This window comes from Sphaeramia orbicularis, chromosome 17 (assembly GCF_902148855.1).
Source record: "Sphaeramia orbicularis chromosome 17, fSphaOr1.1, whole genome shotgun sequence".
In the NCBI taxonomy this organism is placed as follows: Eukaryota; Metazoa; Chordata; class Actinopteri; order Kurtiformes; family Apogonidae; genus Sphaeramia; species Sphaeramia orbicularis.
The window spans coordinates 38,552,810-38,567,859 of NC_043973.1; the positions used below are offsets into that span (position 1 = coordinate 38,552,810).

At 34.3% G+C, this 15,050-nt stretch overlaps 1 protein-coding gene across 1 annotated transcript in view; it reads right to left on the minus strand.

Moving 5' to 3' along the window:
* Positions 1-15,050, minus strand: part of LOC115437276 (regulator of G-protein signaling 11-like) — a 32,214-nt gene that overhangs the window by 10,723 nt on the left and 6,441 nt on the right. The window contains 5 exon segments of the mRNA XM_030160465.1: positions 1,383-1,496; positions 1,793-1,854; positions 1,956-1,979; positions 6,023-6,090; positions 10,872-10,957. Of these exon segments, the coding sequence (XP_030016325.1) occupies positions 1,383-1,496; positions 1,793-1,854; positions 1,956-1,979; positions 6,023-6,090; positions 10,872-10,957 (354 nt within the window).

Here is a 15,050-nt window from a genome sequence, read left to right on the forward strand (position 1 = left end):
AGGATCTGACACAGGAATGTAGGATAGGTAGAAGGATGGGGTAGATTATAAATTAAACTTCATCCCACTCCTTTTCGATTGTTTTCCTTTCTTTTTATACAAATCCTTTTTTGGTTTGGTTTTAATGCTACAGTCTACTCTCGTTAAACCGTCCGCTGTTATACCGCCGTTTTCGCTCACCGCCGACCAAAACCATTGCACAAAAATCCCCAATGCATTATTCCATTAGCTACCGCCATTTCCACCTATCGCCATCCGCCAGCCCAGTTCCATGCACAAACAACACTTATACCATTGATTTCCCGACCGTTATACCGCCAGCGTGATTGCCATCGAGTACACATAAATTTTAACAATGCACTGAAACAAACGCGCCAGACGCTGATCGCGACAAGCTACGAGTAGGTCTACGGAACGGCCACCGTTCATTTATCGCAGAACACTCAGTAGGTCAGGATGTCAGGAAGAGGACGTGGGATTAAGCCAAGCCTCAAGATGATGGGGTGTCATTTCCCGACACGGTATAATAATGCTTAAAATGTTTCCCCACTTTAAATGATCCCTTACAACATAACAGAATCAAGATTTATTTAGAAACGCAATTAGAACGGGTTAACGGAGGCAGCATAGACATCATATAGTAAAGACATGCACATTATGGACGCAACCCGTTGTAACGCCATTTTCGCTATACCGCCAATTTGGCCGTGAACGGAAGTTGGCGGTATAACGAAAGTAGACTGTATATTCAAAACAAACAAATAAAACAAACTTGTGTCTGCTTTTACCACCTCTGTGTGTGTGTGTGTGTGTGTGTGTGTGTGTACAGGGTGGGGAAGCAAAATTTACAATGAACATTTAGTTGTTTTTTCTCAGCAGGCACTACGTCAATTGTTTTGAAACCAAACATATATTGATGTCATAATCATACCTAACACTATTATCCATACCTTTTCAGAAACTTTTGCCCATATGAGTAATCAGGAAAGCAAACGTCAAAGAGTGTGTGATTTGCTGAATGCACTCGTCACACCAAAGGAGATTTCAAAAATAGTTGGAGTGTCCATAAAGACTGTTTATAATGTAAAGAAGAGAAACTATTACGAGAAAGTCTGGAAGATACTATTAAAGAAGAATGGGAGAAGTTGTCACCCGAATATTTGAGGAACACTTGCGCAAGTTTCAGGAAGCGTGTGAAGGCAGTTATTGAGAAAGAAGGAGGACACATAGAATAAAAACATTTTCTATTAATGTCAATTTTCTTGTGGCAAATAAATTCTCATGACTTTCAATAAACTAATTGGTCATACACTGTCTTTCAATCCCTGCCTCAAAATATTGTAAATTTTGCTTCCCCACCCTGTATTTAGGATTCCTCTTACATTTCTGAGTTCATCGTCCAGTGGGCTGTGTCATCAGAGATCCAGGGGTTACTGGGGAGGCAGCCTTGCATAATGGGATCATGGTTCTGGTACTGCTCGCTGTATTTCGTAAAACTGCAGAGCCACACACAAATAGCAGAGGCATGCGCGCACAAAGACACACACACACACACACACATATAGTATTATTGTATTACTGCTGCAGATCATAAGAGTTAATGGCCACTAATTCCAACTTGCCTCAGGAAGCGTCCATTAGTGGCTCTTCTAGTGGGAGCACTAAGCCTGGCATGTGTGTGCGCTTGTGTGAGCCCCAGACAGTTCGGCAGCTCAGCCACTGCTATGTCCATTAGCTCTCGTCTGAATGGCATGTTTACAAGTGAGTGTGTGTTCAGCAAATTGTCACGCACCTTTCTAAGCAGATGGATGATTTTACACGGTTTCGTCCCAGCGCTCTTTTACTGGTTTCGATCTGTAAACAAAAAGGCCGAAAGCACAAATGCACACAAAGTAAGCTATCGTACACATTCAGCGCAGTAGTGCAGCGTGGGTCTAAATTATATATGTTTTTACCTCTCTTTTGTAGTAGTCGCTGTTCTAGTTCTGTTAAGAGAAACACAGTATTATCATGTTAGATCACACACTAAACACATTATACATTCATAAAGGAGATGCCACAGGAGCTAGTGATGTCATGTCTATATGGAGTTACATGCAAAACGATAGAAATGCATGTTTTTAATGCAGAAATAATATTTAACAATATATACTTATGTTTTATTAGGCTAATGCAAGTTTGTCTTTCGCATATAGGATGAAAAATGGATGCTTCTATGAAACTGGTCCTAAAAACAGGACATGGGAGCAAAAAATTCCAACCAGATGTAGACTAATGTTATGAAGCAAGTTTGGAAGCACTTTGGGTCTATTTTAAAAAATAAATATCTACTGAGATAAAAGAGAAACTATTTTTTAGATAAAACACATTTTTTAAATTATTTTTGTACAAAAATCCGCATGTAACAGTAAAAAGGACACGAAAATTACGCGCTACTATTTTTTAGAATATCTTTTTATTCTCTCTCAGGTACATTTTGGGAATCTAACTAATTATGCGAGGCAGAGTGTTTCATAAAAATGACCGCTGTTGCAAAATCACTCGCGAGTTATTTGTTTTTAAATGGGCAGGTTCTGCATGTAATGCGAATGGACACGATGGGTTACATACGAAACCTGAAATGAGACTGAGATTCATGAAAAACCTGCATGTCTGGATTAGAAAAACCACCAGGATCATCACATTTAACACAGTGCCTTTATTTATAGTGATATATGAGACTATTTACAGTATATTTTCCAGATCAAATGCACTGACACCTAGGTAGTTTTTCTTGTCCCAATTTTGGTCCTATTTTTGGCCCCAGTATTTTATTAAAAATTCATAAATTTTGGGATGGCTCAGAGCAAGAGTATAATTTTTTTTTGATTTATCTGAGGTCATCATTAGGTACATCCTGGGGCGAAATATGTCTAAATTTCACTTTTTTATTGGGTCTAAAAAACCTGGAAAAACTCCAGATACCAAAATGAACCCAGTTTCATAGAAGCACAAAAATAGAACCAGCTTGAACTCTGTGTTTTTGGAATTCCGACACAAATATACAATATAATAATTAGGGGTGTGAGAAAATATTGGTTCTGCAATATATCGCGATATTTCCTTTCACAATACTGTATCGATATTAAAAAGTACTGTATCGATATTTTTGGGTATTTATTCAAATGCAGATATTGTGGAGGTTCATTTTAGTTTTTCTTTTTTGTTTACATTTTATTTATTATTATTTAACACTGTTTTATCAAATAATGTTTCTTCCTTTGTTGGGATTGCACAAAAATAATGTTCTGATGTTAGTTCTGAACTAACAGAATATGAACATTTGAACAGGATCTTAAACTGTAATGTCTGTAAAAAAAAATTTAAGTTTGAACACAGGAACATTTTGTGATATAGCATTAGATCCTGTTCTGATCAAATAAAAATGTCAAGTATTTGTGCATATTTCTGGTGTAATTAAATTCTTCCAAGAAATAATCTTTTATAAAAGAAACAAAATCAATAAAAAATTGCCTTTTAACAGTATCGTGATATATCTTGATATATCGTATCGTGATCCTGGTATTGTGATTTGTACTGTATCACCAGTTTATTGCCAATACACATCAAGGCTACTGTCGTTAACGAAAACTAACGAAATGACGAAGACTAGAATTGTAAAAACATTTTCCTTAACTGAAATAAATAAAAACTCGAATTAAAAGAAAAAAATGATAACTAACTGAAACTGTATTGTGTGCTTATAAAACTAACTAAAACGTATAAAAATTATGGCTAAAATTCCCTTAGTTTTCGTCTTTGTCAATGTTGATAGAGGATAGAACACGTGAAAATTTCATCTAAAGTCAGCGGTGTAAGAGAGGTATAGAAGTCAGGAGGTCAACGGTGAAAGAATGGAAAGTTTCAGTTTTGTTTTCACATAAGTGACGTTGTGTATGGATCGCACCCCTACCTACATTGCCCCCCCCACACACACACACACAACCTGCTATAGGACCTCACTAATTTCTTTGAATAGAATGGCGAGGAAAATAAAATATATGAAAAAAACTGAAACTAATACTAGAACTAAACTAAACTAAAACTAAGCATTCAGAAAAAAACGACAACTAATAAAAGCTAGCAAACCTGCTCTAAAAACAAATTAAAAATAACTGAATTAGAGACAAAAAAGTAGTGATGTGACATTCACGAACGAATCAAATCTTTTGAACGGCTCTTAGAAAAGAACGATGGAAACTGACTCTATGTAAAGAGCCATTCATTTTTTTTTTTTTTTTTTTAAGGAAGGAGTGTCCGATTGCCTGTCAATTTAGCATCACTGGGGAGGCATTGGGCAGGAGGAGAATGTTGGAGTAGAAAAAAAAGAGTGCTTGCGTACTGCACATTTCTCATGGGAAGAAGTTAATGCACTACAGTTGTTAAGGCAGCGTCTTTCAACCTTGGGGTCGGACCCTACTTGGGGTCCCCTGAAATTTCTAGTAATTGATTAAAAAAAAAAAAAAAAAAAAGACTAATAAAAATTTTTGGTGAGTTGAGAGAGACAATCACAATCCATAAAAGACATGACAAACTGTGAAGCTGAAACTGAAGCACTGTGGTTCTGTTTATCTGTCAAATGTTCATTGTGGTCAGTTTCAGATGCTGCAGCTCTTTCATAATTCATAGTTTGAGTTCTTGTTTGTTCAGTATTAATTGTCAGCCTTGTAAATCCAAGCTGGACTGACTGTACATATCCTGACCAAGGAAAATAAAATTCTCACTTTGTGCAGTAATCTACACCTGGATTTTCTGCCTCCGTCCAGAATAATATACATTATATAGACTAAATGTCACCTAAAATTAACTTTTATTTGCAACTTAGTATAGCAAACTATTACATGATCAAAAGCAAATTAATTTTAGCAAAAAAAAAAAAAAAGTCTCTGTTTTGAATGTCTGGGGTCGGCAGAAATTTGTGATGTTAAAATGAGGTCACGAGCCAAAATAGTATTTAAGTAATTGCAATAATAAATCGCTTTTGTCTTTTGTGCATTTTTTTTCTGTATGTTTACCAACATACTGTTCTTGTTCTAAGAATTGCACTATAGTTCAGGTATTTAAGTAACTGCAGTGATTAATCACTGTTGTGTTTTGTGCATTTTTTTCCATATGTTTACACACATTTATTGTTCTTGTTTTGAGGAGAATAAAATGTTATTTCATAAGAAAATGTTTTATTTTCTTCTTCATTTTTAGACTACAGACTAGTCCACATAATATACTGTGATGTTTTTAGTCAAATTCCAGCATTTGTCTAATGTCACCTCTCATGTCATGTATGTAGCCCACACATTTTAAATAACTATTCTTTTTTACGGTAAGATAATATTTACTGTCACGCCGATTAAACACCTTTAAAATGTAATGTCAATCATCACATGTAGCCTATTTAGTCATTAAAACATTGGTGTTTCAAAACAATGCAAAAAACAGAAAAGAGCCAGTCTTTTGAATGAGCCAAAAGTCCAATCACTACAAAAAAGTCCAAACTAAAGAAAACTAAACTATAATGAAAAATCCAAAACTATTACAGTATAACCTTGATACACACCCCTAATAATAATAATAATAATAATAATAATAATAATAATAATAATAATAATAATATTGGTAATAATAATAATAATAATAATAATAATAATAATAATAATAATAATAATAATAACAATCATAATAATACAATAATAATAATAATAATAATAATAATAATAATAATAATAATAATAATAATAATAATAACAATAACAATAATAATAATAATAATAATAATAATAATAATAATAATAATAATAGATTGGTGTTCGTACAAGGCGGGACATTCAGACACTTACTTTAAAACAATCCCAGCAGCAAGAAAAGACAGACAATGATAAAACAATAAAAATACAATAGCAGACGTGTTACACAGTCAGATATTTCAGTGCAGGAATATAAAACTGAAGTCAAACACAAGAGAAAGAAACATGATTACACCACTGACCAGAGTAACTCGAGCGCTGAAATTATTTGGCCTCTCAAGACCCATGTCCAACACATTATGAGCCCGGGCTGCAAATAAAAACACACACACACACACACACATACATATAAATAGGACAGCATTAGCCCTGTGTTGTTTATTTGTTGCATGTGCGTCAGTGATTTGTGTGTGTCTTTGGTCTTTGATGAGAGGATGTGTGTGACTGAGCACTTATCCTTCCAGGAGCGTTCCACTCCACTGGCTCTGACTTTTATTCCCAGGTTCCTTTCTTTTTAACCATGCCCTCGTCCCTAATTCATAAGGGCATGACAAGACGTCCTCTGTTCACCCTGCCTTCTCCCACATTCAACCTCGAACATTTTCACTCCTAAACAAAACCTAGAACGTCGCTTTAATTCTCCTTCAATACCTCCAGAATTTTTTTTTTTTTTTTTACATCTACACCTCTCATTCTCTCCTCATCACATCTGAATTTTCTCTTTATCCTTACATCTTCCTCCTTCCTTCTCCTTTTTTTTTCTGTTTCTCCTGTTGTGAGCTGAGTCTTTCACCAGACGGGTTGAATATTTCATGTACGATGTAGAAGGGACTGTGGCTGAACATTAGCGGGACCTCTGATGGGTTTTATACTCTGTTACTCTGTGTTTTTCTTTAGCAGCTGCTTTTATGATTTAAGTTGGGATGTTATGGTGAATATAATATACAATACTATATTATGGTGTTTTATATTATAGAAATTAGATAGATAGATTTAGATATTATATTATAATATACATTCACGGAAAATTTATTAGACCACGCTTGTTTTCCTCAATTTCTTGTTCATTTTAATGCCTGGTCCTAGTAAAGGTACATTTTATTGGACAAATATAATGATAACAACAAAAATAACTCATAAGAGTTTAATTTAAGAGTGATTAATCTTTGAATTTAGAGGGATTCATCTTTGAAATGGCCTGGACAGTCAATTATAACAGTCTAAAACAATTAAAACTTTTAAAAAGATATACAAAATTAACTATCACTCACAAATATAGAGCTCAGGATTGACACATTGGTACATTTTTTTAAAATAAATATAATAATAACAACAAAACTAGCTCAAAAGAGTTTAATTTAAGACCGATTAATCTTTGAAATGGCCTGGACAATCGATTATAACAGTCTAAAACAATTAAAACTTCTAAAAAGATGTACAAATGAACTATTATTCAAAAATATAGAGCTCAGGATTGACACATTGGTACATTTGTTAGAAAAAATATAATAATAACAACAAAAAATAGCTCATAAAGTTTAATTTAGAGGGATTCATCTTTGGAATGGCCTGAAAGATCGATTAAAACAGTCTAAAACAATTAAAACTTTTAAAAAGATGGACAAAATATAGCGCTCAGGATTGACACATTGGTACATTTGTTTGAAAAAATATAATAATAACAACAAAAATAGTTCATAAGAGTTTAATTTAAGAGCGATTAATCTTTGAATTTAGTAGGACTCATCTTTGAAATGGCCTGGACGATCGATTATAACAGCCTAAAACAATTAAAACCTTTAAAAAGATGTACAAAATTAACTATCACTCAAAAATATAGAGCTCAGGATTGACACATTGGTACATTTTTTTTGAATAAATATAATAATAACAACAAAAATTGCTCATAAGAGTTTAATTTAAGAGCGATTAATCTTTGAAATGACCTGGAAGATCGATTAAAACAGTCTAAAATTAGACTTAGAAACAGGCGGCTTGAACTGAAACTGTTGAACATAAGTCAAGGTAATAAAAACCAACATAGATTTTACATCAAGATCCGTAAATATAATGAGGAAATCTGAACAATATATTTGTTAATATTGTTAGAAGGGCAAAAAAAGCCATAACCCGAAAATGGATGTGCGAGGATCCCCCAATACTTTTGGACTAGACACATTGAAACATTGGTACATTTGTTTGAAAAAATATAATAATAACACAAAAAATAGCTCATAAGAGTTTAATTTAGAGGGATTAGTCCTTGGAATGGCCTGGAAGATCGATTTAAACCAGTCTACAATTATAACTTTTAAAAGATGTACAAAATTAACTATCACTCACAAATATAGAGCTCAGGATTGACACATTGGTACATTTTTTTTTAATAAATATAATAATAACAAAATAGCCCATAAGAGTTTAATTTAAGAGCGATTAATTTTGAAATGGCCTGGAAGATCGATTAAAACAGTTTAAAACAATTAAACTTTTAAAAAGATGTACAAATTAACTATTATTCAAAAATATAGAGCTCAGGATTGACACATTGGTACATTTGTTTGAAAAAATATATAATAACAACAAAAATAGCTATATGAGTTTAATTTCAGAGCTGATATCTGGTCATTTTCCATGTTTTCTTGGTAAAAACCAAAATCACTTCAGTTCTTACATCAATATCTATGGCATTGTACTGACAGAAACAGTGCTTTTAGGCATTCCATGTTTTCTTTTCTGTCTGTTTTAGTCACATGATACCACTGAGTTAGTACGTGATTGCATAACCATTGTTTCTGATGACTTTTGATAGTCTAATAATTTTTTCCGTGACTGCAGTAGTAATGTAGACTACAGTTAGCCAACAATACCAATTATTAGTAATCTAGAAGACAGATAATCAAAATACATTTACAGTAAAAATGAAAAGTGTCCATTAAATCTAATATTAGATATGATTGTCAAATAAAAAAAAATAGAAATCAATAATGTATCAGTAATGATTATTAGCAGCTTTCAGATTCTACTTGAAAAACTAATAATTTAGTGCCGGTAAATACATGTTTTTCTCATTTTCCAACTCATAGGCTCTCAGTTTCTGCATGGAATTAATTAGGTAGACATTATTCCAACTTACAGAGTCATGACTACAAACAGGCAGCAAAAATACGATTTGGATTATATTTATTTTCCAGCATATTGTTTAAAAAAATCAGAGAAATACCCGTAATTATAAAAATGCTGAATATCTCATATGATAATCAGCCAAGTCAGGGACATAGTATATTCACCACTTAGTATATTTTTAAGTGCTGAAATAATAATTAAAATAATTAATTTTGATATCATTGTATACTGTTGATGATTGTTCTTGCAGTCTGTCCTCATGTCTTTTTGTGGTTGTAATGGAACACTAGCATGCATTTTAATCAAACATGCCTTGCGTTATGTGTTCTAAATAGCACATGTCAATCAAGTACAAGAGTATTTTCAATAATGCTTTATTTATTTATTATTTATCAGTTTTGCTGCTTTTTCATGCATAAACTTTAATCTTTTGCTACTGTTTTTAGGTTTAAACTGTGAAATCTGCCAAGCGTCAACAGATGAAATAGTGTTTTGGAAACATCTGACGCAACAATGTTGACTGTCAGTTGAACCAATAAATTGAATGAAGTAAACTACCTTTGACTTAGAAACAGGCGGCTTGACTGAAACTGTTGAATAAGTCAAGGTAATAAAAACCAACATAGATTTTACATCAAGATCCGTAAATATAATGAGGAAATCTGAACAATATATTTTGTTAATATTATTAGAAGGGGCAAAAAAAGCCATAACCCGAAAATGGATGTGCGAGGATCCCCCAATACTTTTGGACTAGACACATGTTGTGAACAAAATTTATGGCATGGAAAGGCTGACCTTCTCATTAAGACTCACTGCGGACAAATCTAAAAAAAATATTGGGAAAAATGAGATGTTTATATTAATCAAAGAAATTACTGAACATGTATAATCTAATCTGTATGCTTATTTTGACTTTTGCTTAATTTGTCCTGAACCTTTCTGTATTTTATTCGTCTAAAGGTTGAATCTAGATGCTCTAACTGTTGTGGTCTGTTTTTACCCCACCCCCCGAAAGGGAGGCAAGGGGTATCGTTTTTGTTGTTTGTGATTGTTAACACTTTAGCAGCAAAACTATTGATTGAATTCATATCAAATTGGGTTTATAAATTGCAGTGACCCAGAATAGATGTCATTACCATTTTGGGAAAAGTAAGTCAAAGTTCCCAATTTTTTATGAATTTTTTTAAAATCCTTTTTTTTTCCCCCATTTACTTACAATGGACCAAATTTCAAATTGCTATTTAAAACGTCAATTTTAACTCAATTCACTTAAAACGTTACAGAGCTATAGATACTAATTTTAGACATCACTCTGCAAAATATCTAAGTGTCGGCTTGTTTTTGAAATTTTTGTTGCTATTTTTTTTTTCTTTTCCCAGTTACCTTACAATGGGCAAAATTTCAAATGTCAACATCAATTTTTTTTTCAGTTTACTTCAAACTTGGCAAATATATAATTTTTATATTTAACAAATATTGAATATGGATGAAAGAGTGGATAAATGCCAAAATAAGCTACAATATGTGCGGGGGGGGGGGGGGGGGGGGGGGGGGGGGGGGGGTTGTTGTACCTGGCACCACTTGTTCGTTTATTTGTTTGTTTTGTATACTGTAAAATTTGTATAAAAATAAAGTATATAAAAAAAAATCAGTAAATATAAAACTCAAACTAATTAAAAGTACACAAAATCAGAACAGATATACAAAATAATCAGTCACTTCAATAAAAAAAGCTTTATGTTAATCATCCAGTATATTAAAGTGAATGTTCTAACAATATCATTAGTTTGTAAAATAACCTATCCATGTTAATTAAGTCTATCTGTAGTGTAGTTTTTAGCTGTATTCAGTGGGATAGTGCTGTAGTTGTGTTCTGTTCTATGTATGGTGGTGCTGTAGGGTAAGGTGCAATATAACATGATACAGTCCAATAATAAACAGTACAGTGCGATGAAAGTGAACGTACCGGGGGTCTGTTGATGAGCCAGTACGCCTGCTCCTGACATTCTAGAACAATGCGGTCAGCCTTCCGCCGCTGTTTGGAGGCTCTAAACATAAATCACACTGTTACTGTATGTGTGTGTGTGTGTGTGTGTAAGGCTGTGAGAGTGCTTCATTATGTTATGGGGACCTACAGCTGTTCACACAGTCGCTTGTAAGGACTCGGTTCCATTATTGGAACAAAATGTAAGTCCAAATGTGCAGGTGTGAAACAAGAAATATCACCAGAGGTCACAGGAAAGACAAGAATCTCCAAGTAGGTCATTTAATTGTCTTGGATATAGGAAATGTGTAGATCTGAAACACCTTCAGGTATTCGAGAAGTACAGCAGAAGTGAGTCGGCACACTGTTGACTTTATCGACACTGTTTTAGAATTGATTCAGTTTGAATAATTTTGAAGAAACAAAGTTCAAATTCTCTGCTTGTATTTTCTTACATGTGATTACTTTCTGGTGTCTTTGTCTCCATTCTCAAGTGAATATTTTTGGACAAAAGTGACTGATATTTCATCATGAGTTTTGGGATGGATGGATGGATGGATGGATGGATGGAGGATGGAGATGGATGGATGGATGGATGGATGGATAGATAGATAGATGATAGACTAGATAGATAGATAGATAGATAGATAGATAGATAGATAGATAGATAGATAGATAGATAGATAGATAGATAGATAGATAGATAGATAGATAGATGACCTACTTAACAATGTTTCAGCCTTTTCTCTCTCAGGTCCCCATAACATCAGTCATCACATTTGCAGGTTAACATTATTCTCAGGTTGGTTTTAGTTTAATGATAGTGTCAAAAACATGAACATAAGTCAGTCTAATACAGAACATACACTATATTGCCAAAAGTATTTGCTCACCTGCCTTGACTGCATATGAATTTCAGTGCCATCCCATTCCTAGTCTATGGGGTTCAATATGACGTGGGTCCACCCTTTGCAGCTGTAACAGCTTCAACTCTTCTGGGAAGGCTGTCCACAAGGTTTAGGAGTGTGTTCATGGGAATTTTGGACCATTCTTCAGAAGCGCATTTGTGAGGTCACACACTGATGTTGGACAGAAGGCCTGGCTCTCAGTCTCCGCTCTAATTCATCCCAAAGGTGTTCTATGGGGTTGAGGTCAGGACTCTGTGCAGGCCAGTCCAGTTCATCACACCGACTCTGTCAATCCAGTCTTTCTGGCCTTGCTTTTGTGCACTGGTGCACAGGTCATGTTGGAAAGAGGAAGGGGCCAGCTCCAAATGTTCCCCACAAAGTTGGGAGCATGGAATTGTCCAAATGTCTTGGTATGCTGAAGCATTCCCAGTTCCTTTCACTGGAACTAAGGGCCAAGCCAGCTCCTGAAAAACAACCCACACCATAACCCCCCTCCACCAACTTTACACTTGGACATATGTGGTACGACAAGTATCGTTCTCCTGGCGACGCCAAACACAGACCCGTCCATCAGATTGCCAGATGGAGAAGTGTGACTGGTCACTCCAGAGGAAGGCGCCTCCACTGCTCTAGAGTCCAGTGGCGGCGTGCTTTACACCACTGCATCCGGTGCTTGCATTGCACTTGGTGATGTATGGCTTGGATGCAAGCTGCTCGGCCACGGAAAACCCTTCCATGAAGCTCTCTGTGCACTGTTCTGGAGCTAATCTGAAGGCCACATGAAGTTTGGAGGTCTGTAGCGATTGACTCTGCAGAAAGTTGGCGACCTCTTCGCACTATGCGCCTCAGCATCCGCTGACCCCGCTCCGTCAGTTTACGTGGCCTACCACTTCGTGGCTGAGTTGCTGTCGTTCCAAACACTTCCACTTTCTTATAATACAGCTGACAGTTGACTGTGGAATATTTAGGAGTGAGGAAATTTCACGACTGGATTTGTTGCACAGGTGGCATCCTATCACAGTTCCATGCTGGAATTCACTGAGCTCCTGAGAGCGACCCATTCTGTCACAAATGTTTGTAAAAACAGTCTGCCTGCCTAGGTGCTGGATTTTACACACCTGTGGCCATGGAAGTGATTGGAACACCTGATTCTGATTATTTGGATGTGTGAGCGAATACTTTTGGCAATATAGTGTAAGTCAGCATAATAACAGAACATAAGTCAGTTTAATAACAGAACATAAGTCGGTATAATAACAGAACAAAGTCAGTTTAATAACAGAACACAAGTCGGTATAATCACAGAACATAAGTCGGTATAATAACGAACATAAGCAGTTTAATAACAGAACACAAGTCGGTATAATAACAGAACATAAGTCGGTATAATAACCAGAACATAAGTCAGTTTAATTACAGAACATAAGTTGGTATAATACAGAACATAAGTCAGTTTAATAACGAACATAGGCGGTATAATAACAGAACATAAGTCAGTCTAATAACAGAACATAAGTCAGTTTAATAACAGAACACTAAGTCAGTCTAATAACAGACATAAGTCAGTCTAATAACAGAACATAAGTCAGTTTAATAACAGAACATAGTCAGTCTAATAACAGAACACCTAAGTCGGTATAATAACAGAACATAAGTCAGTTTAATAACAGAACATAGTCCGGTATAATAACAGACATAAGTCAGTTTAATAACAGACAATAAGTCAGTCTAATAAAGAACATAAGTCAGTCTAATAACAGAACATAGTCGGTATAATAACAGAACATAAGTCAGTTTAATAACAGAACATAAGTCGGTATATAACAGAACATAAGTCAGTTAATAACAGAACATAAGTCAGTCTCATAACAGAACATAGTCGGTATAATAACAGAACATAAGTCCGTCTAATAACAGAACATAAGTCAGGTTTAATAACAGAAACATAAGTCGGTATATAAACAGAACATAAGTCGTCTAATAACAGAACATAAGTCAGTTTAATAACAGAACATAAGTCACGTCTAATAACAGAACATAAGTCAGTCTAATAACAGAACATAAGTCAGTTTAATAACAGAACACACATAAGTCAGTCTAATAATAGAACATAAGTCAGTCTAATAACAGAACATAAGTCAGTTTATAATAGAACATAAGTCGGTATAATAACCGAACATAAGTCGATTTTAATAACCGAACATAAGTCAGTCTAATAACAGAACATAAGGCGGTTATAATAACAGAAACAAAGTCAGTTAATAACAGAACATAAGTCGGTATAATAACAGAAACATAAGTCAGTTTAATAACAGAACATAAGTCCAGTCTAAATAACAGAACATAAGTCAGTCTAATACAGAACATAAGTTCGGTATATATAACAAGAACATACGTCGTTTAATAAACAGAACATAAGTCGGTATAATAACAGACATAAGTCAGTCTAATAACAGAAATAAGTCGGTATAATAACAGAACATAAGTCAGTTTATAACAGAACATAAGTCAGTCTATAACAGAACATAAGTCTGGTCTAATAACAGAACATAAGTCAGTCTAATACAGAACATAAGTCAGTCTACTAACAGAACATAAGTCGGTATAATAACAGAACATAAGTCGGTTTAATAACAGAACATAAGTCGGTTTAATAACAGAACATAAGTCGGTATAATAACAGAACATAAGTCGGTTTAATAACAGAACATAAGTCGGTTTAATAACAGAACACAAGTCGGTATAATAACAGAACATAAGTCAGTTTAATAACAGAACATAAGTCAGTCTAATAACAGAACATAAGTCAGTCTAATAACAGAACATAAGTCAGTCTAATAACAGAACATAAGTCGGTTTAATAAAAGAACATAAGTCGGTCTAATAACAGAACATAAGTCGGTTTAATAACAGAACATAAGTCGGTTTAATAACAGAACACAAGTCGGTATAATAACAGAACATAAGTCAGTTTAATAACAGACCATAAGTCAGTCTAATAACGAACATAAGTCAGTTTAATAACAGAACAGAAGTCAGTTTAATAACAGAACATAAGTCAGTCTAATAACAGAACATAAGTCAGTCTAATAACAGAACATAAGTCAGTCTAATAACAGAACATAAGTAGTTTAATAACAGAACATAAGTCAGTCTAATAACGAACATAAGTCGGTTATAATACCGAAAATAAGTCGGTTTAATAACAGACACAAGTCGTATAATAACAGAACATAAGTCGGTATAATA